General features: G+C 42.2%; 1 protein-coding gene across 2 annotated transcripts in view; it reads right to left on the bottom strand.

The window, feature by feature from the left end:
• The window catches only part of nlgn2 (neuroligin 2), a 238,748-nt gene that overhangs the window by 86,794 nt on the left and 128,423 nt on the right, over positions 1–23,531 (bottom strand). For both annotated transcript variants that reach the window (XM_011487310.3, XM_020711522.2), the window contains one exon: positions 5,319–5,468. In XM_011487310.3, the coding sequence (XP_011485612.1) occupies positions 5,319–5,468 (150 nt within the window). The remainder of the gene's footprint in view (positions 1–5,318; positions 5,469–23,531) is intronic.

The raw sequence follows: 23,531 nt of genomic DNA, 5'->3' as shown, positions 1-23,531 counted from the left end.
CGGGCTTATAGGAGACTGGAAGACAAAATACAGAAAATGGCCATCACATAACTAAAATAACAATATGCAATAATCCACCCAATCAGAGTCTAACAGAATACAAAGTGTCCATTCTTATTATCCATGCTTTTGGCCAAAAAACAGAATATTTCATTTTCAAAAGCTAACGCAAACCTTTATCTTCAGATAACCAAAACAAATGGTTGTATATATACTGATATAGCGCTTCTCTACCTTCTTCGAAGGCCCAAAGCACTTTACAGTCGCAGACCCATTCACACACACTGGTGGCGGCTCTGCTGCCGAACACTGACGCCAACCTTCCACCAGAGGCGGGCAAGGTGGGAATCAAACCCGTAATCTTACAATTGGAGGTTGACCAACCTAGCACTGCACCACGGCCGCCCCTAATCTAAATATAGGTTAGACTACATTAGAGCAAATGACAGGTTGGCTTTTCTTTATGATTTCTGATATTTTACTACCACATATGGGCTGACATCCATGGGTGAGTGACATCTCTGCATTTGAGAACAGGGAGATAACAGTCACCAGTGTGCACGAAAACCATTTGGTGATTTAAACCACGAAATGAATACTTCATACTGAGCGTCGAACAGGAAGGCGTTAGGTTCCGTTGTTCGAGTTATTGGTTTGACACAACTGTTGATTTGAATCTACGACCTCCAAAAAAACCATATCTGATATTTTAAAAAGTTTCTGTTTTTTTTAAGGATATAACTCCTTGTTTAAACAACAACAACGAAACCTTTATGGTACTTACGAAAAACAAAACCAGCACTAAGCAAACATGAAAGCAGTTTTGCTTCAAATAAACGTATTAAAAAAAGCATTTCTAAGCATTTCTGTACTCAGATCATTAGGAGCATACACAAAAACACTGTTTGTAAAAGGTTGTTTTTGTTGGGTGGGACACAAGCTCCCTGCTCCGAAATAACGTGGGGAAAGGGGGGCGGGGTTGCTCTGCTTCAACCGGCCCACAACTCAAAGGCAAATTCTTGCCGCTCTGTAGAAACGACGTCCTAGAAAACGACACAGGTTTTTGAGTTCTGGCTAAAAATGGCACAATTAATCGGAATTAAAAGACGAACGCTTAGAAACAGCAAAAGAGGTGGTGGTTCAGAGGGTCATGATGCAAGCAGACTGTTCAGCTGGCATGGTTGCTCTGATGAGATACACAGTCAAATAACGTACACAGTACATTGAGGATACTTTGTGGCAGAAATGTTCCTATTGGCTAACACCAATAATGACTTTAAGGGATGTTGTACGGTACTCCTTCCAAACACAAATGCCTACACCAAGCCTAGTTTTTCATTCGAAAAGCCACTTTTGACCCAGTAACTCTCACGCAGGTCTTTCTATTCCTCCATGAACCGATGCAGAAAAGGTCGAGGAAGCGGGAGCGTAAATCCCGCTTTGATGGCCAAAATATAAATCATTTTCACAGCATTCTAAAAGATTCATGTGGAAAGGCTTCAAGAAGTTTTCCATTAAAAAGAGATTTTCTCTTTCTGTCACAAGTCCTGGTTTGATACACAGCAGGAGTCGCACTTTAGAAGCTCAAGAGCACTTTGGCCCAGGGGACACTGGAAACCTCATGTGTGCTCCTCCACTTGTGACCTTTGCAAACTTGCTGCCATTGAATAGACTGCTTTCAGTCTAAACAAGTGGGGTTAAAATGCTCCAACAAAAATAGATTTGGTCTAAAATAGATTTTAAAATTGCCAGTTTAGAAAACTTGAGTGTTTAATTGGTAGGTTTTTTGATTTCACATGCAGCTTTTAATTTTTCTAATCAAAATAGTTTTGAGTTACAGGACAGTCAGTTATAGATTACAATTAGCAAAGCAGCATTTAAACTGCATCACTTTTACTATAAAAAAAATGAAAAATATATACATGTAATTAAAGATTATGCGGACAAAAACCCTACAGGAAACTTAAATTTTAAGGGGGTCCCGTCAATCAATGGTCTGTTTTTTGAACATTACATGTAAGGCGCATTAAACAAGACAAAAGAGTCAGAGATAAAGTCAGACTTAAAAAACGTAAAAAACACGCAATCAGACAGTGCTACACGCTAGCCGCATTAGCGTGTTCAAAATAACCCCCAATCTTGTTAGCATCCGAATTAATCCGTATATAAGTCGCTCTGGACTATAAGGACTATATTGTGAAAAATAATTTGGCTCTTAAGTGCGCCTTCTAGTGCAGGAAATTCGGCAGTCATTCCAGGTTTTTTCTAGATCCATCCACACCGAGAGTTTGGAGCCGGTGCGACCGCGTCCCAGCCGCTGTATCAATAATTCCCGCACCGCTTTCTCCAAACCGGCATGTCGGATCGCTGAGGCAGGAACACAAACACGGCAGAAGGCGTCCGGCGACATTGGCATGCATGAGTGCAGCCAAACGTGCTCCAAACAAAACAGACTAAACCTCACACTCACTGTGCTGCCCCCCCTCCCCCCCCCCCTCCTGTCAAAGGCAAACGCAATCCATCATGCGAGATGCAAGAGGTGAAAGATTACTCACATTTCTCCCAATCAAGGCCAAATTGCTCTGGATGGCTCTCATATTTGGGGAGATAGCTGCGGCGGTCTCTTTGCATGCAAATACCCAATGCTCCTTCACTTTCTCCTTCACTCCCAGATTGCGTTCAGGGGGGTTTTGAGAAAGAGGAGGTGCCACCGGGAGCTCACCCATGGGAGGAAGACGGTGAAGAAACTCTAATGCGGATTCACCTCCCTTCAGATTCGATAACCACCTTGGAGTAGCTGCTGATTGCTCCATAACCAGACTAACCCTGCCACTAATCCATTTATTTGGATGCCTGTTTTTACAGGATTAATTTTTTTTTGATCCGACTAAAGCTGAACACGCCCGGCTCGGGAAGACACAACTCCAAACTCGGCATGACGGAGCGACAATTTTTGTGGCAGCAAACGGCTTCAGGCAGCAACAGATCCCATCATTTACACCGATTCACATTCATTTCACTGAAAGTTTGGGGGCGAGAAACGTTTCAGGAGAAGCCAAAACTTTAAAATCGCGGATGAGTTATGCTCCCCTAATGGAAATTACTGGCATATTTGCACCGTACATCTGCAATAATAATTGTTATTTAAAGGAAATTCCACTTAAAGGATCTCTGCTAATTGTCACAACACATTTCAGAGGGAGAACACTCATGAACTTAATGAAGATGCACTTAAAAGCAAACACTTTAGGCAATTACATGCAAATGAAAACGTGTCAGCACTGTAATGGCAGCGTTAAAAGAAAAATAATAAAACAATACAACGTCCTTTAGATGAAGGCCTCAAAACGTATTTAAGCCGGGCAGTGTGTTTGTGCCACAGCCTCCAGGAGCCCACTCTCTGCTCTGCTAATGAAATATCTAATGCACTTAGTTTCCTTTAGTTAGCACCTGCCTCCTTAGAGGCATGTTCCCCCTCTCACAGCGAAATTACTCGATCTCAGTGGAGCGAGACAGAGAGCAGGGAGTAATAAAGAGGAGAAGTCAAGAGTATTTTCAGAAAAAGAAGGATGACAAGCTTCTGCTGCAGAGCCTCAAGCCGCAACTCTTTCCAGATTCCACCTGAACAGACGACGCTTGGGCCCCTAAAAAGCCGCTTTTACCTGTTTTTATTGTCTGCTGCGCCACCACCAAGTTCCCAAAACGCCCTGCAGAGGCCTTTTCTGTTTTACAATCCCTGCATCTTTTTTTTTTTTTTTTGGAGGAGTGACTTACCCCGTTAAAATGAGTTGTGAGGTGCCTTTCTGTGTCAGTAAAAGTGACAGGGCTGGGTCTGATTTGCATGCTTGTTCCCCTGTTTTGCATTTACTTTCATAAGGACCTTTTCTGGCAAATAAAAAGGACTCAGACGCCCAACACCCAACAGAATGTGGAATCTATTTGCAGGAAAAGGTTGCAGATATTGAAGTACATGTGAGGAGATGGGAAATAAAGAATGGAAGTTGAGCACTTTTCCAGTTCTAGTGGGTCCTCAACATTTATACAGCAAAATCCTAAGCAAAACAAAGAGAGGAGAGGGCTGCTGTCTGCACCCAATAGGCAATGCACATATTTTATTGTGTGATGTTAAGCTTATATTCCTTTATTTTATTTATAAATGAATGAAACATAAAGCTACTGCCCTATTTAGATCATATTATGCTTTAAAACATTAATACATTTGCTCAGATTGTTATGTATTTACGATAAACAAAAGTGAGAAATAACAGGATTCCTACTATTGTAAATCTTCCACATAGGAATTTATAAATCTACTGATTTACTCATATTTTCCAATCACACCACCTTGTTTGAATGCTGTATGCTTTTTAAGAAGAACATTTTAGAAACCTAATATTGGGAAATTTCAAACCACAGCAGGACCCGGCAATATTGGTTATCCGAGGTGTTAGTTTATGGAAATTGGTAAGTATGTCTGCTGTGCTGCTTAGAAGGCAAAAAGACTCCAGGGTGCTTTTGAATTATTATAATTTGGCTTTAAATGATGTTAAAGTGGTTTGTTTCTTCTCACAAGAAATTAACCTTTAGGCAGCAGTGGATGCAGTTTACTTTTCACACATATAAAACCTCAGCTGTAAAGGTTTTGTCATTTCCTTCATGGACAGTAGCCTTTAGAGAAAACTCAAAAAAGACAGTGGATTCACCATAGCGCTGCTTCCTAAATCAGTGTTCAGACTGACCAGGAACCTGCTGAAAAAAAGGTGAATCTGTGTAAAATAAAAAGACGTTAATAAGCAACATTTTTTTACATAAAATAAAACCAACATCCATAAACTAACCCATAAAACTTAATTTAAAGGAGGAAAACCTCATCCTAAATTCACATTTTGAATTCTTTCTGCATCTTTTTAGATATTTAAGTAGATACTTTTATTCTGAAAAACCCTGGCAATAAGCCAATTAATGCCAGGAAGCCATTAGACGCTTGTTGGTTGATGTACTGCTACACATAATTTTTACAACATCGTAGCTAACTCTTTTTGTGAAAAGGCGTCTTTCAGCCTTTTAATTGTTGCCATGGCAACACATCGATGTGGTTATCTGGTTACAGTACTTGGTGAGGATGGTGATGGATCATCCTGCAGTGGTAGCGCCAAGAAAAACAAAAAAAAACGGCGCTGGTTGTCGTTTCTTCTACAGGACAAGGTTCGAAACCCCGCGCCATACATTCAGTCAGCTCCTGTCAAACGGGGTTGAAACACTGCTGCAGATGGAGGCGTGTGTTCGTTTCAGGGAGCGGAAAGCTGAAAATCGCTCACCGAGCACGCCCAGACGGTAGTTCATGGTCACCACGATCACGTTGCCGTAGGCGGCGAGGACGCTGGCATCAAACATGTTTCCGGTGCCTTCCATGAAAGAACCTCCGTGGATGAACATCATCACCGGCTTCTTCCTGCGGTCACGAATATCTGCAAAAATCAAGGAAATAAAAGGAACATTGAATAAAACAAAGGAGCATTTTTTTTCCCATATCATCCCTTAATTAGTAGTTAAAAACAAGATATAAGTGCAGAGTTCCATCCAGGAGGTTGGGTCAAAAGCAATAATAACATTAAAATAAAAGTAATAAAAAAGCTTTTCTATGAAGGTTTGAGCTTTAAGAGTCTAAAGAGGAGAGAAAAGTCTGAAAATGGTCATGTCTGTCTGAGAAAAGTGAGGAGTTTTACTTTTTGATAAACAAGCGACGGCTGGTTTGTGTTTATGTAATAAAGATAGATACAAAAATATAGAAAAACAAATTCTTGAATTTTTCTAGGCAGAAATGTTTGTGTTCATACAGCAACAGGAAGATAATTCCAAAGTTCAAAGTCTCTTTTCGAAGCACGAAGTTGAAATGTTTAGACATAAAAATTCATTAAAGATGGAATGAAGGTTTTGTGTGTGACCAGCAGTGAATAAAAAGACGCCTTTTGTTTAAAATCTCACATCTTCGGTTGATGTTGCAGCTCGGATCCTTAGATGTCGCACTCCGATCATCTTTTCATCTACTGTAAAAGCGTCCAAATAGTTTTTTAATGAGGATTATGCTGTTTTTAGCCAAACTAAAAAAAAAAAAAACCTGCATCGTTTCCTAGTATAGTTTCAGTAAAAATTCACCTCTGTGTTGTGGTCTGAGAGCTCTCTGTTCACACACTCTCCCGCTAGCTTAAAGCCCCTAACACCCCCCCTAACATTATTGGCTTGAGCTCAGCGTGTTTTCTCCTGAAACAAATATGATCTTTTTCAAACAGCTTTTTTTTCCATTTGCTCCTGATTTGCAAAACAATTTGAATAAAGAAATACACAGAAATGATGTTTTAAACTTAATTTTCTTTATAAATGTCCTCCATTAAGACAGAAATGCCACAACAACATGTTAAAAACACCCTAAATAAATGCAAAGTACAAGCGGGCGGCCAGCTCAGTCTTTCTAGGCCAGCACCCCAGTGGGACATCTTTAGAAAAAATTAAAAATATCTGAATGTTTGGAGGTTTAACCTTGGAGTGAAAAATGGTCCCAAAGATGGAAAAATAAATCTAGAAAGTCCTCTAAAAATGAAAAGGTGAGGTTCAGAGTGGATATTTGCTTTCTGTCTGTTCTGCTGTGTAACATGCAAATGGTTTCAGGAAGAATCCATCACTGCTAATGAGATGAGCTCAGCTCTCCAGCGGAGCCGTGTGCACAGGCGGGACAGTCGCTGATGGGCCCTCGTTGCCCTTTGAACCGCTCTCCCGGCTGACGGCGGACTCCTTCGCCTGCCAGGAGCCCGTGCGAGCATATGGCTGACCGGACCCCAAGCTGTGGCGCAGTGTCAGCCCCCTGCCGGCTCTGGCGTGCGTGTATTTTCCAACGAGGCATCAGCCGCCGAGCGCTTCAATCCCGTAACTAACAACAACAGCATCTGCTTTGGGGTGGGTGGAGGCTGCATCTGCATTCCTGCACCTCTATGTATGCGTGGTGGCACGTGCGCAGCCAGCTCACCTCCACGCTGTCACACGCAACGACAGGAAAATGGATGCGTGAGTCCGAAAAGAAACGCTCGCTCTGGGAAGAGCAGACATTTACAGGCCGCTGCAGAGGGGAGTCGCTATGGCAACTGCTTCACTTTCACTCTTATTTTTTTTTCCTCGCGCTCGGGGTGAGAGAGGTCTCATTGACTGTTACCGTGGTAACATATTGCTCTGGAGCCCCGCGATGCCCTCAGCCACCTCTCAGCCCGCGTGTCATTTCATTAGTCGCAAATGAGCACGTGCGCACCTGCTGCTCGCGCACGCCCGACTCTGCTGGAGGAGACGCGGAGTGACAGCAGCGAGCATGATGGGAGACGGACTGCAGATGGACCCGCGTGCGCCCCCCCCCTCGAGAGGCTCACAGAGCAGGCGGTCATGCTTGACCCGGGGACTCTGCGACCACGGATCACTTACAGGGCGAATGGCTGGCTGACAGATAAGACCGAGGCCCTCGAGGGCTACAAGCTCTTCCTCTTTCTTTCTCTCCTCTTCATCCGTCTTTTTTCTCTGGATTCTCTCTTTCCGCCTCCAGCGCGGTCAGGTTTCGTCCTCTGCCTAAGTTTGGCGTTCGGCGCCCGCAGACAAACATGTTGTCGGGTCCGTTTGACCACCCAGCGAGGGAAGAACTCCTTCCAAAAAATAAAAGACTTTGGGGTCATTGCTGCCTTCAAAAGCCAAGAGGAGGAACAGCTGCCCTAGATTGTGATTTTCCGTGAGCAAAAATCCCACAAATCACGTCTTATTAACCCTTGTGCTATCCTAGGCACTTTAACATTGGGAGTTGGGTCATCTAGACCCAACTAGACAGTGCTCTGAACCTTTTTTCTTCAATGATTTGTCATCATCACTGGTGTCCATGGATTACATGAAATCTTTCCGCCTTTATCCACCTTTGTAATGGTAGGGAAAACATGTCAATGTAAAGGTGGGGTCATCTAAGATAGCACAAGGGTTAAAGGCAGAAGGTAAACGTGCTGAGAGAAGGAGCTCACTTATGAAACGCCATAACAAATGCGATTCACGCATTCACTAATTCACTGCTCAACAACTGTCCAAAAACGGGTTCATAAACTTCGGTAATCGCGGATAATGACATCATTCGGAGATTCTCCCAGTATGGTAAGCTTCAGATCCACTACAGGACGGACGCTTTCAGCTGTACTTTCACCTCTCTGTGACCTAGTTTGACGACTTGCTGTCCAAGGTTTGATTCCTACCAAATAAAAATAAAATTAGAGGATCTTTCTTTTATTGTCTCCGTAAAAAATAATAGAAAATATCATGAATTTGAGAAGTGCTTCAATGCTGGGTTTGGACTCCACCTGCTGATTATATGAGATACTGATTGGTTGACGCAGCGCAAACTCTTCTCAAAAGTTCAGGTATATGCTGCTGCTAGACTGCCATAGCGTGCCCGACATAATTCGGACGCGTTATTATTGATGATTATTTACAGAGCATTGTGTTGTAGACCAATGTCAATCAACCACCTCAGTTCAATGTCTCCTGTACGGTAGAGAAATAACCAAATTTACATCAATCTTTGATCGCAAACAGATCATTGTTTTTTACGATGGTTTGAAACTTGAGAAAAAGAGAGAAAAGCTTGAAAATGCTCATGTCTGTCTAAGAAATGAGTAAAAAAATGTATAGTGACGCGTTTCACAGCCCTAAAACGTCTATGGTACAAAATAAAACTGATAACAACACGGATGTTTTCTATCGCGGATTGGTCAACAGCCAATCAGGATGCAGAACACAAAAAAAGAACTGTAAAAAAGAAAAAAGTATGCGAAATTGAAAAAATAAATCAAATAAAATTAGCGAAACAATGATACTGCAAAAGGTGAACTGCGTTATCCAGAGGGACCTCTGCATAGGGATGGTACTTCTCCTCGTTAAAGTTGATTGTTATGGTGCCTTGCAACCTGAAAGTATTGCCATGTAAACATTCCTGAGTGAATTGGCAGAATATGGCTTTACCATTAACTGTACATGAGAAGTGGACTGAGTGACATCACCCATAAAAAAATGGTGCCAACCAAACAATGTCAATTTTGCCACCAATTTTGTGAGATACGGACACCGGGATGTTAGGACCGTTTACGCATTTAACGTGACTCTAATGGGGTCAGAAGGAGCTGATTTAAATCAGCACAATAATGCTTTTCTACATTTTCTGAAACAGTTGGAATTACGTTAATTGCGTAAACGGATGAAGCGTTAAGACAATTCAGTACGTTAATTTGGTCAGCTTTTGCGATATAGACTCCACCACGCTGGATCCAGACGTCCAGAGTCGGTTTGAGTCAAGGTTTCCATGGGAACCACTTTTACCAATAAGGAACGAGCTTGTTGGAAGTCCACACCCCTACTACTTTAAAGCAGGCTTCGCGAAATGTTTCAATCAAACGAATGGGACATTGAACATTGAGGCATCTGATTGGTCAGTTCATAACGAGCATAACTCGCACTATAGCAAAAACATCAGGAAAAAAAAGATGTTAAAGAAAAGGTGGTAGAGCAAAAATGTTTATTCTGACAAAATGAATGGCTGAGTTTATGTCTTCTATGGAATTCTATGGGATTCCTTCAAAGAGCCAGCAAGCACTTCCTGTTTGGAACATGAAGGCTCAGCCCAGTTCTCATATATAGTAAGAGGTCTGAACGTCTCCTTGTTCGTGGGAAGCATTTGAAAGACCTTCAAGTTTAATGTGTGGTTTGCTTCAACCAACTGATCCAAACTCAATACAGCCATTCTTTAGACGTGATTTGAGAATCACTGGTGTTGAGAAATTCCTTTGGAGGGACAATTAGGGGGAAACCAGAAAACAATGGGGCACTGGGAGACGCTTCCATAAAGGTACGGAAAATCAAATTCCCAGACAATGCTGGATGAGAACAATGGGGGTGGTAAGAAGACAAACAAGAGCAACGAAGACAAAGCAAGATGGCCGCGAAGACCCAGAGGAGCTTAGAAAAGCTGCTGATCCTCTCAAGCAGAACCGAGACAATGAGACGATTAGGCCTGAACTTGTGTCGAGTGGTTTCAGTGTGGTGCAATGCCCGCCGCTGATCTGTGAGGCACCGCCCCCTGTCTTCCTGAGAACCGATGCGGCTTCTCAGTCGAGGAGACTGGTGTGTCCTTAAAGTGGGTTCAAATGCACTTTGACTTGAACGACAGAGATGGAAGATTAGGAAGGTCGCATTAATATTTTACCCATTAATTGTGTAATCAGGAGCGCCATCTTGCCTTGAAGGGCTGCAGCATTTTCTACCACAGCGGGGGGCAGTAGCTGAGATATCATCTTCCCATAAGCTCACATGGTAAAAATGATAGATGGCAGAGGAAGACGCTCCTTTCAGTCAGCCATAATTAAAAAGATATTAAATCACAATGATGTAACTATGAAAGGAGGTTTCCCACGAATCAGCATTTTTGCTTCTTTTTTCTCAGACATAAAAAAAATAAATAAATAAAAAAGCTTCACTTGGTGCTTTTCTGGCCACTATCACTGCTTTCATTACCATATGCCAGTGTGGGGTGTAAGCACCTGAGGTAGAGATAAGTACTGACCTTTTACACTTGGGTCCAAACAGTAATAACAGAAAAATAAAATGCTCCTAGAAAATGAAGAAGTGTCATCTCTGAGCAAACACAGGTCCTTTGTAGCAATGATCCAATTAACAGAAAAGGTTACAGAGTGGTAGAAGTGTTGCATCAGTGCAGTGGAGGGAATCTGCTTGGGCACTCTTTTGCAACTCAGGGGAGGTTATTTGAGGATAGAAAAGGTCGGATTTCTTACAAAAAGCACATTTTTTCTTAATGACTTTTTTCTTGTGTTATGTAGGCGTTGAGCTGGTTGGTTGTGTTGAAGAGGGGAGCTGATTTGGATAGCGACGCTCTCAACTTACCAGTCGATCTTTGTTTGAAATCGAGCGTGGACGGGCACTTCTTTAGGCAAGGCAAGCTTATTTGTACAGTACAATTTGTACAGACAGTAATTGAAGGGCTTCACAAAACAGGAAAATGCACTAAAATCCCAATACGTAACAGTGCAAAGATTAAAAACATACTCACTATTAAATTTACTTTAAAAGACAGGAAAGAGAAAATAAAATGATAGAGGCGTCGATAAGGACCCTTCAGTTATCCCTTGTGCGTTCCTATGGGGTCAAGATGACCATTGGAGTGTTCTCCCTACCATGACAAAGGTGGATAAAGGTGGAAAGATTTCATATAATCCATGGAAACCAGTGAAGATCACAAATCATTGAAGAAAAAAGGTTCAGAGCACTGTCTAGTGGGTCTAGATGACCCAACTCCCAATGTTAACGTGCCAAGCTGTCAAAGTGTCAAAGGATAGCACAAGGGTTATGCACACGGCTAAACAGGAAGGTTTTGAGTCTAGATTTGAACCTTTGCACAGTAGAGGCCTGTCTCCCAACCTCAGGGAGACTGTTCCAGCTTTTAGCTGTATAAGAAGGAAACGCTGAATCCCCTTTAAGCCTTAGGCACGCAGGTGGCCCGCACAAAACATCAAGGTTGTAGATCACTCAGCGAGCAACAGGTCGTAGCATCAAATTCTCACCGGACGCCTCTCTTCCGACGCAGGTCAAATTCGCACATGGACACATCCTGACACTTGTGGGAGGGGCTACTGTCAAAAGTTTTGAGCTTTATTGCTACATGGAAGCATTGACTGTAAATCTCATTCAAGATGCAAGGAAGACACGAATGATGTTTAGAGATCAGATGTTTTTATTTTTGAAGAGCTCTACAAAAACACTGGTCAACCCATGCCTGGGCTCCTGAGATCATTCAGAGACTAAATCCAAATCGCTTCCTTACCGCTCTGGCTACTCCCTATTGCTCCAATTTTAGTGGTATTAGAAGCTGTCGTGGTGTCCCAAAGTGTTTTTTTTTTTTTTTTTATGGAGGAGCGACTTAGGGCCAGGTATCCTTCTACCAGTGACGCGGAAGAGAAACACAAGTTTACATTTAAATGTAAGTATTACGTTTTTGTTTTAGCATAACTTTTTGAAGTTGTAAAACCGACGTTGTGTATTTTCCGAGCGCTGGCAGTTACGCGCTAATGTAGATGACTGGCGACTATTGATGACATCATCAAGTGGTAATAACGTATGAATTTGAAGACACAATTTTTTCCAAATCTCCTGATCAGATTCTCCTCCTTGTTGGTTTTAGACTCCACCCCCTGATCAACACATCACGGGCCAAAATTAAGTTTTTGAACGGTTGACGTAACCAGTCCTTCACATTTTTTTACGTTTGACGCACATTGATGGCCAAAATGTGCCCGACGCTGCCAATTCCACGCCAAAATAGCGACCTCAGATCGTGTCTGTACATCGTGTCTTACATGCAAACTGTGTTTGGTGTGAATGCAGCTTAGACTACAGAGATAGGGGAGGAACTCAGCTACCCAGACCAGATACCCAAACCACCTCAAGGAGCCGGTTGAGGCCAGCCGGCCCGAAGGACCAATTACACCTTCTGCAAATTCAAAGCAAAAATACCTAAAAGACTTTTTTTTTGTGATGCTGCACAACCACAGAGGTAAATCCCCCAGAAAACAACAAAAAAAAGCACTCAGTGTGGCCTGTCCTCCAACGGTGTAGCATTTTGTGTCAAATTGGACAAGTGTGGCGGTGCGCGTGAGTCAGAAAGCGGTCAGCGGCTGGCTGGTGTGACGATGAAAGAGACAGGCAACGGGTGATGAACGGAAGGTGATGAGATGCGGAGCAGCAGAGCTGACCACCAAGACTGGCTCGGGCTAAATCATTACAGCACAATGGATCAAACCAAAGGCCACACTGATTGCATCTTGGACAAATGTGTGTGTGTCCAGAAACCGTGAGCTCCGTGGGTCCTGGAATTCTTTCTAGGGATTTCAAGGTTATTTCATAAGATAAAATCAACATATTTTTTACTTATTGATGAAACTAATTAACTCTCTGGCTGACTGATGCATTTTTCATTTGGTTTCATTTAACACCAGTGCAGAGTGGAAAATCAGAAGCAGGTTTATTGAGGATCTTTTAGTTGGAAAACTATTATTATAACCCAATCTCACATAAAATTTTAAATTTTTGTTTTAAGGCCAACCTATTTCAAATTAAGACTCATAATACCAACATATGACTAATGTTAAAAAAAGTACTTGAAACTGGTCGGCCTGGAGTTTAACTTTCCATTCTGAACCTTTCTTCAACATGTTGTGAAACAGTGGAATTATTCTGAGGTCCAAAAAAATGTCTTGTAGAGATGCATAAGCACGGCTCTAAAGGAATATACAATTAAAGGAAAACTTTACCAAAGCATAAAAGATCCAAACAAAAGACGTCAGACTAAAACAAACACAGTTCAAAGGTTATCCAGTATAGTGTGTGCTTTAACCAGGGCACTGAAAAATTTTTTTTGGTTCTCACAAATATTGTAAACTGACGGTTTTTGCTCCTCTTTAGGTTTAAAAATCTGAGCGGTTTCAGGTTGGAGGTAAAGCCAAATAAAAATAAGCATCATTGTTTTTCTGTATTTTCATGGCTGACAGCTGAAAGGAGGAACCTACATATGGACCAAGTCACGTGCAGCCGTGGTGCAGAGGTAAAAAAGTGTCCTTGGGCAACTCAGAAGAGTATCTATCTATCTATCTATCTATCTATCTATCTATCTATCTATCTATCTATCTATCTATCTATCTATCTATCTATCTATCTATCTATCTATCTATCTATCTATCTATCTATCTATCTATCTATCTATCTATCTATCTATCTATCTATCCATCCTGCCCTTTTTTTCTTGAGTCTACAGTCTTCGGCTTTAATGAGATCACAATCAAATGACAAACTTAAAACTAAAATAAACCAAAAACTTTCGATCGGAATGGATTTTTAAAGACCCACTCCAAGGAAAATTATGATTTTCTTCCTATTATTAACATGCTCTTGCAGCATTTTTTTCTCATAATGGAGGACATTTAGAAAATCATTTGAGTGCGTTCCCGAATGTCTTTTTTTATTCAAATTGTGTTGGATCAGGAGCAGAAGAAAACTGGCCCGCTCATAGCAGTTGCTGCTTTCTCTGCTACAATTCTGATGCATCCACCTGCAGACAAATAGATCCATGTACATCTTTGTTTTCTTCCCCAACTCAGAGGCGAATTTCAGAACTTATTTTGCGTTGCAGAAAATACGAGAAAGGTTTTTGATTTAGCTAAAAACGACATAATCCTAATTAACAGACTACTGGGAACGACTTTACAATAGAGGAAAATATAGTTGGAGTGGGACATTAAAGACCGTGAAAGCAGCTCCACTTAACAAGCCTACGGCGACATAGTCCTCCACCAGCAGGACAGACGTCATTTTTCACACTGATGTACGTACATTTCCCATTTTTGGACGATTTTCTTCCAGTTAAGGGTGGAAAAATTGTCAAAATAAAAGTAGGAGCAGCCCTTTCTCAATGTCCTGCGTGGAAACACAAACAGCACTCCAGCTTCTGTTCTCCCTGTCAGTCTGACTTCATGAAGCGGGGGCTGCAGGGACCAGCGTGGAGTTGGATGATGGCAGCTCCTCTGCTGTTTGTCTTCACGAGGCGTCCGCTGCCTCCTCCCAGCTCCCCATGCTCTCAAAGATCAGGAGGAGAAACAGCTTGGTGCTGCGCAACAGCTACAACCTGCTCGCTCCCCAAGAAGAATTACCCGACTGCAATGCGCCTGCCCCCCCCCGCATTTTGAGCTGCACACCTCCTTCCTGCACCCCCTCTCCCAAACCAAACGGCGATGCCTCTTGTTTCCTTCCACAGATTAAGTGTGGGCGAGGAGCAAAGGAGCAGAGCAGGAGCGAAAAGAGGAGTTGGGCCGCGGGGAATAAGAGAAGCCGCCCTGGCCCGTCTTTGCAACAACACCCTCTCATTAGTCTCAGCGACGTCTCAAGAAAAATAAAGTAAAATAAAACCCTTTTCCTCCTCCAAGCCTCTCCTTTCTGCTTCCGTCAGGCTCCATCTTGCTTCATGTCCGATTTGTTCTCCCTTTCCCAGCTGCTCTGCTCTTCAACCCTTTTTTAACTTCCATTTTCTCAGAAATACCTTCGTTTTTCTTGTTTTTACCACCTTACACATCTTTTTTTTGTCTTTAATAGGTTGAAATCCTTTTGAGCATTGTTTTTTACAGCTTTGCAATTTGCTCTTATAATTTACCTTGACAGTTTTTGCTCAAGCCCAGTTTCCTTTTATTTTTATTTTTTACAGTTATATATTATTTTACTGAATAGTTCCACAAACACAGAACACAGGGACATAAAAAAAAACCCACTAACTAACTGGTGTGCACCTGTTACTAACGGGTGTCTGTATCCAATATGATACCAATGACTATATAAGGTTAACCTACATTTTTCTCAACTATGCTGTCTTGTCTTCAAACACAACAACCCTCCACTTTTATCGTCCTGAACAGTAGCTGGCCTTTTTTTGGTTTCCTTTCACACACTGTTAGGGAACGGATCAATGTCACAAATTGAGCGGACTGGGAAGCGGCTGAGCACGCCCCCCCCCCCCCCCCCCCCCGCCTCCCCGTCCTGGGAAATGCCACAGCGACAAAGACGAGACAAACAGAGTATTGCCCTGTTTTTTATTTTTTTCTCCATCACCGCTGACTTCCTCCTCTCCACAAGCAACAGCCCTCTTTTCCATTCCCAGCATCCTTTTCTTCTCGCCTCAGGCCCTTTGAACTCGAGTTGACCCCCCCCCCCCTTCCTCTTTCCTTCCTTATTTTTATTTCACTTTTACTCATCTCCACATTCTTTATGCTTGAATAGCGGCAGAGCTCCCTGTTTTCGTGAAGCCCAAACATACAGAGCGAGCTCCACAATCAATCATAGAAACTCAGTCTGATTCTCAGACTTTTATTCTGCCATCTTTCAAAGTTTTATTTCTTTACATCTAAGAAATCTTGAGCTCCCTCATTCTATTTTGATTGATTTCAAAAATAATAAAAAAGAAAAGAATGTCTCCTGTTTAGTTGCTCAAATCACAGAGTTTGTGCAGATATTTTGATCAGAAAACACCACAGGGGCAACAACAAAACACTTTGAACTGATATAGCTAGAATGAATATGAAATAAACAAAAAGGAGAACTGAACGTGTATCGCTTAAATGAAAGAACCACCAGTTTTGGCAAGTCTGACAGAAATTTGATTCTATGAATACTCCTATACTATACACGACAATCCCAAGCTTTTATTTTGAAAGGCAGAAGAATGTTGCTTGTGAATTAAAATCGACTTTTGACTCAGTGTGTTAAATGTGATGGCTTGTCCTCTGAATTTTTAAATGTCCACGGGGGGGGGGGGGGGGGGGTGCCACAGGGTTCAATATTAGGACCTCTACTTTTCATTTTATATATTAATGAAATAGGACAACATCTTCAAGATGCCAATATTCATCTTTATGCTGATGACACCATTATCTATTGCTTTGGACCAACTCCAGCAAAAGCAGTTGAATCTTTGCAGCTTACACTTCAGCAATTGAAACTTGTCCTAAATACTGAAAAGTCCTAATTCATGTTCTTTTCTAATACCAAAAAGGTGCCAGAAGATCTCCCAAAGATTTTCACTCTTCACAGAGATGCTATAGGGGAAGTAGATGAGTACAAATATCTTGGGGTCTTACTTGATGATATCTTAAAATTCAAACCCCTCATTGAAAATGTTGTGAAGAAACTAAAACTGGGTTTTCTTTTTAGAAATAAGCTTTGCTCTATTTTAAAATTGACCACTAACATGTACACAGATTTTTTTTTTAAATTTATTGCCACAACTACAATTATTTTGAAGTGAGAGGACAGGAAGTCTGCTCTCAGGAGATCCTGTCTGCATAAAAGCTTAGATTTTGGTTTTGCACCTGTAACCAAACAATAATGAAGCACTGCCCATTGCACCGCTTTGTTGCCTTCATGTAACGTCTCCTTATCCACGGTCCACCCCTAACCTCCTGTCACGGCCTTTCAACTCTTTTCACTTCCCCGACCTTTGATCTGACCGGGCGATAACCACGGCAACCGTTCTGGCCGGGCTTCAGGCCAAACAGGCTGAACAGTGGCCAGTCTGAGCTTGTGTTGGTGTTTTATTAAGAATATGTGAGATGACGTATAATCTGTGTGGAAATGACACTTTAAACAAAAATAAAGTCTAGCTAAATATGTTCCAACATCTCTAAATAGTCATTAAGGTTTAGGAATTGCTCATTAGATTCCTTAAAACTTTAGATTTTTCCATAAATTGGGAGGTGGATTTTTTTAGTTGTCGTAAAAAACAAATGTACTTAAAGCATAAGTACACTTAAAGGTTTATTTTAACCTCTAAATTATCAACAGTGCGTCATCTAGCGCGCCTTATGTTCAACCCAATTCAATTCAATTTTGTTTGATTAGCCCAAAATCACAACAACAGTCGTCTCAATGGGCTACGCACCTGTAATTGTAAAGTAACCATACAATCAAAGGGATCATGAACACATAGAATTCCATAGGAAAATCGTAAGTGAACTAACTAAACTGAACTGGGCATCCCTGCCCTCGTGTGTGAGTACTGATCTAGAACCGATTTTCTGTAGCAAATAGGGGCTCAAAACTACAAAGACCCACTGATTGTTGGAGCGACCATTGCACCGCATGAATAACAACACAGTTTGCTAGAAAAAGTACAGAACTTCCAATCAACCCCCTCTGACCAATCGCCTGCCGCCTCTTGGCTCGTCTAGGCATTCTGGGTAGTGTAGTTGTACACACATGACTTTCTTTGTTTTATGCCCTAAAATCTGGTGTGAAGGACTAATGTCGTATTAGCCAGCACAGAAAACATAATTAAAGATCATAAATAGATATTTTTTGTTTTCCCCCTCTTTTCTCGCGCGATTTAAACTTTTCCGTAAAAAAAGGGGGCACCCCCTCTTCTCTGTTTTCCTTTTTTCTCTTTGATTTTCTCCTGCGTGTAGTAACAGCCCGGATCAATCTGGTGGAAGGGTTTCTTCTAAACTGGTGCTGCTTTTATTTTTTCGTGTTTTGTTTCGGTACGAGCAGCAGAAAAAAAACTGTAAATTGGATGTAGAGAAGCTCAGAATGAGTGTTTCCTTTGAGTGTTGCTGTCAGTTCTGTCTTCGTGCAGCCCTTTCCATCCAGTTTTTTACAACACCTCCCTAATTGGGAGGCTCCTTCAACGGCTACTGTACAATCAAAAAAAACAACAACAAAAAACCAGAAAGACAGCTTTGCGGGTCAAACCGATAGTTTTGCAACCTAACCATGCAACTTGTTAAAGTGTGCATCAGCAGAACTGCATGTGTTTGCAGAGGGACGGACGGAAGACACCTTCCCTGCTGCTCGTGCCAGCGTTTCATGTGGGATTCCTGCAGAGCGAAGCGTGATTCCAGAAACCTGCCAGGAGTGCGGCTTTTCCTTCCACAACTGGCCGCCGGTGTGAAGGCAGAAATCACACATGGCAGTGGTTCATCTGGGATCAAACGGTGCCTCATGAATGGAGGTCCTCCATGTCAACCCTTGGAGGTTCAGCCTATAGCAGTGCTTCTCAAATAGTGGGGCGCGCCCCCAGGGGGGGGCACGAAGCGATGCCAGGGGGGGCGCGCGGTGGTGGCGGTTTTAGGCACAGGTTTGTCCGGTGCGCAAATTTAACGTGGGGGCAGCGGTGACAGCGGCTCAGTGCTTGGAAAATAATCTGGTCCACTATTCGGTTCCTATTGTCTGTTCTGTCTGTCCGCGGCTGCGCGAGTGAGAACGAAAGGGGAGGGGTGGTGTGGGCCCTGTCTGCCAGGGGAATCGGGGCACGCGGACCACTGCTACCGCTGCCTGTTGCCCAAGATCACCGCTGCCCTTAGATTCCTAAGCTCATGCTAACAATGTCATTCTTTATGAACTATTGTAGACATTTTGATGACGTGTCTTTATTTTCCATCCATGTTTTCTTTGTCTGCCTGTGGTTTAGTTGGTGTCAGACAGACATAAAGACAGCAGGTAATGCAGGAAAACAGCTGCACTTTTATGAGATCAGAAATAAACAATCCGTCATTTAGAAAAAAAAAATCAGCACGTTTTTACCTATTTCTTCAGACTAAAAACGTTAAATATATTGGTGCTGCTGTGTTAATGTTTCAGATCAATTTAGATTTAATATTATTTATTGATTGAATTATTTTTTTCAGCATCAAATGGTTCAGTTGGTCAAAATGTTTCTAGTTTAAATAAGGAATGACAGATTTTTTTTATTTCAGGTACTTTCAGCTTCTTTTCTGTTTTAGACTAGAACAGGGTTTCTGTGGCTAAATAAAGTTAATATTTGTTGAAAGTGGATTTATTTTGCTTTTTTCTTTTGTTAGTGTTAAAAGATACAATTTTAGGTATACAAATTTTATAGATACTGACCTGATGTATTGTCACCGCGCGAGTGTGTCTGTGTGTGTGTGTGTGGGGGGGGGTTATGGGGGGGGGAGGGGGGGGGTCAGGGGGGGCGCGAAACATTTTCTTTTCCTAGGGGGGGCCTGGCAAAAAATAATTGAGAAGCACTGGCCTATAGAGTGGATTCAGCGTCGTCTCACTGGCTTTGACGCAACTACGCGAGAAAAGAGCTTGGAGTCTCGGTTCAGAACTGAATCTTTGGACATGATTGTTCCCCCTGCTGAATCATCCGATTTCCCAAAGACGAATAAAAGTTTTGTCTTTCTGCTTTTGGAAAAGTGGCCTCTGTGGTGGAGTTTGGTCTGAGCTGTGATTGCTGCTGTACACTGATGTTTTCCAGTGTTCTCTTTCTGTGCACTTGTTGGACAAACCACTTCAACACTGGAGCTTTAGTTCTATTGTTGACATTCTTTGAACTACCATAACTCTTCCACCACTTGTGCAATTAATGCAACTCCAACAGATTCTGATGCCAAGTGAAGCAGCTTTGCGCTCATAAGCAACACTTGACAGTTGTGGGGTACTCACACATTTACAGGGAATCGACTAATTCTGACATAGAATAAAGCAGCTTTGCACAGATATGCAACAATGTACAGTTGAAAAGTAAAGCTTTGTGTCGAAATGCAACACTTTATGGTAATAAAGTTAAACTTTGTGCAGAATTGTGACACTTTATTATAGTAAAAGAAAAGTTTGCATTAAATTGCAACACTTTACATTTTTGGTACTGCGCTAAAATACAGTGCTTTTGGGGAACTATCTGTGAGGCACTAAGCTGCATCTTGGGAGTCAAACTAACTTTAAACCCACTTGTATTTCTGTTTGGAATAAACAGTGGGGCTCCAACATTGCCTGCAGGTGGTCAGAGGATCATTACTTTTTCAACTTTAATAGCTCGACGCCTCATTCTTCTTAAGTGGAAGGATGCTGCCCCGCCCACTTTATCACATAGGATTCGAGATGTGCTTTACCATCTTAAACTTGAAAAAATACGATTTACTGTGAAATGATCAAAGCATAAATTTAATAAGGTATGGAGACCATTTCTCAACTTTTTTAGTCTATCTACAAGTGTGACAGAATGATGCCCCTTTTTTCTTTTCTATTTCTTTTCTTTACATGTGTGTTGATATATGTGCACTTTACTTATTGTTTTTTTTATTTACATACCATTTCACCTATACTGTATCTGATTTTATATATTTGTCTCTCTACCCTTATAACTTGTACCATTTTATTTCCTTATATTTTTTTTACTAAAATTGATATTCGTGCATATGTCACTGACAGCAGCAGGGGTGGGGGACTGGGTTTTGAATTTGTTTGTATTATGTTTTAAAACTGAAAACTTAATCTTTCACTTTCGGCTTCTCAGCAGCAGAGAAGGGAATAGGGAGCAGCCTGGAATCGAACCCTGGTTTCACGGACGGCAGGCGCCGCAAACCAGCACGAGCTAAACCGGCCCCCAAAACTGAAAACTTATTACATATATAAAACACTAAATTGCAACACTTTGCAGTAGCGAATGCTTTATGGTAATAAAGTAAAGCTTTCCATTGACGTGCAAAACTTTACAGTAGTAAAGTGAAGCTTTGCGCCGATGTGCAACACTTTACGGAACGCTCACATCAAGCTGCTTTTCTCCGTCTCAGAATCGGATGGAACCACGTCAGAAGTTCGGAAGTTATTCCGCATTGCCAGAGACCGCCCTGGGGGTTTACGGGTTGGGTGGGACTACCCGGCACACCGGATCCAGCCATGCTATGTCCTGGGAGCGTTGGCGTCTCTGGCTCTGCATATCCATCATTGTTCTGTGAGTCAGCCTCTTTAGGTCCCAGACATCGACATGAGTGGCAGAAGTGCCTCGAAAGTCAAAGATTTGTCCCATCAGATGAGTTTTCCTATAATAAAAGCTTTTGTTCTGCTGAATTAAGGTGCAGTCTTTGGTCTGCTGCAGATTAATATGGGGTGAGAGAACTTTCCTAACAGAGCGTGGCATGCACCCTTTAGCCGCATCACACTGTTAAATCCCATCCATTACACACTGTTTCACAGTCTTTTATCCTCTAACTCCACAGCGAAGGCTCACTTCTCCGTGTTTGACTTTATTTTCTAGGTTGCCATCCTGGGAGCCTGAAGAGCTGAGAAAGGAGAGCATTTAGGAGGGCAGCTGTCCTCGACCGTCGTCCATCGTGTTAGTACTGCAACTATTTGCTTCTGTTGCACAGAGCGCACTCCCATTGATTTTTTGCTTCTCATAACTGTATAACCCTGAATGCAGTGTGTAACTCTGCAATGCTTCACTGGCGCGGCTGCCTGCTGGGAGGTCTTCTCTGCAACACCTTCTGACAATTCCGAACTTGATTTGATTCAGCGGGCCCTTCCAAGAGAATTGATTGGGTCCTAATAGATCCACAAAAGCTTTTGGAAGCTCAGAGGCAGCGCCGGGCCCTCCACTGAGGTGCAGTGGTGGAAGGAGGCCTGAGAGAGCCTTCGCTGCAGTGTCCCTTGTAGCAATGCACACAGCCAAGTGCTGATTTCTTTCCTACAAGCTCCAATCTAGCTGACAAGCCGCAAGGTGACAAGGAGGCGTGTTGCTGCCCTATTCCCAGCCTCCATGGTTTGCAACCCTTTTATCTAACTCTCTTTCATTGCATCTTTGCCTTGTTCCTGTCTTTTGCTTTATTTTCCTCAAAATGTTCAATTTTCTCAGTCCCCTGATTTGATTGGATTCTGTCTGGTATGACTTGTGGCCAGGTTTCGGGGACATCTTGAGGCTGTACCTTTTAATGAGGTCTTCTTTGAATCTCTAAAACATCCGTTCCGTTTTTTAAAGTCTCAAGTATTCTCAAGTCTTAAGTACTTAAGTCATTGTTTCTGTGAAGTTGTCTTGTTTTTTTCTATCTGGAGCACAGGTAATTGCTGGCACCTGGTTATCTTTTGTACCATCAGTACGGCACATGTACTGTTTGGCTTGTAGGTGTTTGTAGTTAGATTTGTGTAACTTAGTTGATTGCTGTCCTTGGATGGGGCCAATCAGAATGCGGATGGTGCTGTCATTTCTAATGTCCAATTGCACAGGATCTGGGTCTCCATGTTCCTGGAAATTACAGGGTTGTGTCAAGGAAGGGCATCCGGCATAAAAACTCTCTGCCAAAACCAGCCTGTGTGAATCTGTGAAAGCTGATTTGCTGTGGCGACCTGACGGGATGCGCTAAAAGGTGAACACCACCTCAATGTAATTAGATGTGGGTCGTTGGGTAGATGATGGGTAGAGTCAGACTTGGACCATCCAGCTTGGATGGTGGGTAGGAACTTTACTGGAGCCCTAGAGCCCAACGGAGCAAAGGGACTCGAAGTATAGGACTTCATAGATGACCGTATTTCAAACTGTCGGATTAAACCAGGATTCTATATGTTGAGCTGTTGGTTGGTTTAGATTGTGAGCCTGTTCATTGATAAACAAATGTTTATCAATCAATGGCCATTTTTAGAATTATATTTCTCTATGTACTGTTCTGTACGCAGTACGTCTTCTTTGACTCGCCTCCTGTTTCCAACAAATGCCTCATTTGAAGAGACTTGGTGAAAAAACCACCATTTTTCTGCATGCTAATCCTTAAAACCGTGTCCTGCTGTAATAATGTCGTACTGCTGTACTGCTAACTTTGTGTGATCGCGAAATGTTTTTCGCTATGCCTTTGCCTATATTGTGTTGCCGTAAATACAGAACCATGCTGTATTTTTTCTACAGCCTATCAGAAGATATTTGGTACATATATTATCATCTGCCTTGCTAGTAGAAACAACTCCAAACAAAACTCAATCTCTACCCATAACCTGACATTACTAGTCCGTAACTGCATAAACATAAAAAATGTATTTGTTACCTTTGTCTGGAACAAACAAAAGATTTCCTTTTTTAAGGAGGTGACGGTGTTGTATGAACAATGACTGACCCAATTGTAATATTGTAC

Source organism: Oryzias latipes, chromosome 18 (assembly GCF_002234675.1).
Source record: "Oryzias latipes chromosome 18, ASM223467v1".
In the NCBI taxonomy this organism is placed as follows: domain Eukaryota; kingdom Metazoa; phylum Chordata; class Actinopteri; order Beloniformes; family Adrianichthyidae; genus Oryzias; species Oryzias latipes.
The sequence above is the reverse complement of the archived record's forward strand: the minus strand, read 5'-3'. Positions and strand labels throughout refer to the sequence as shown.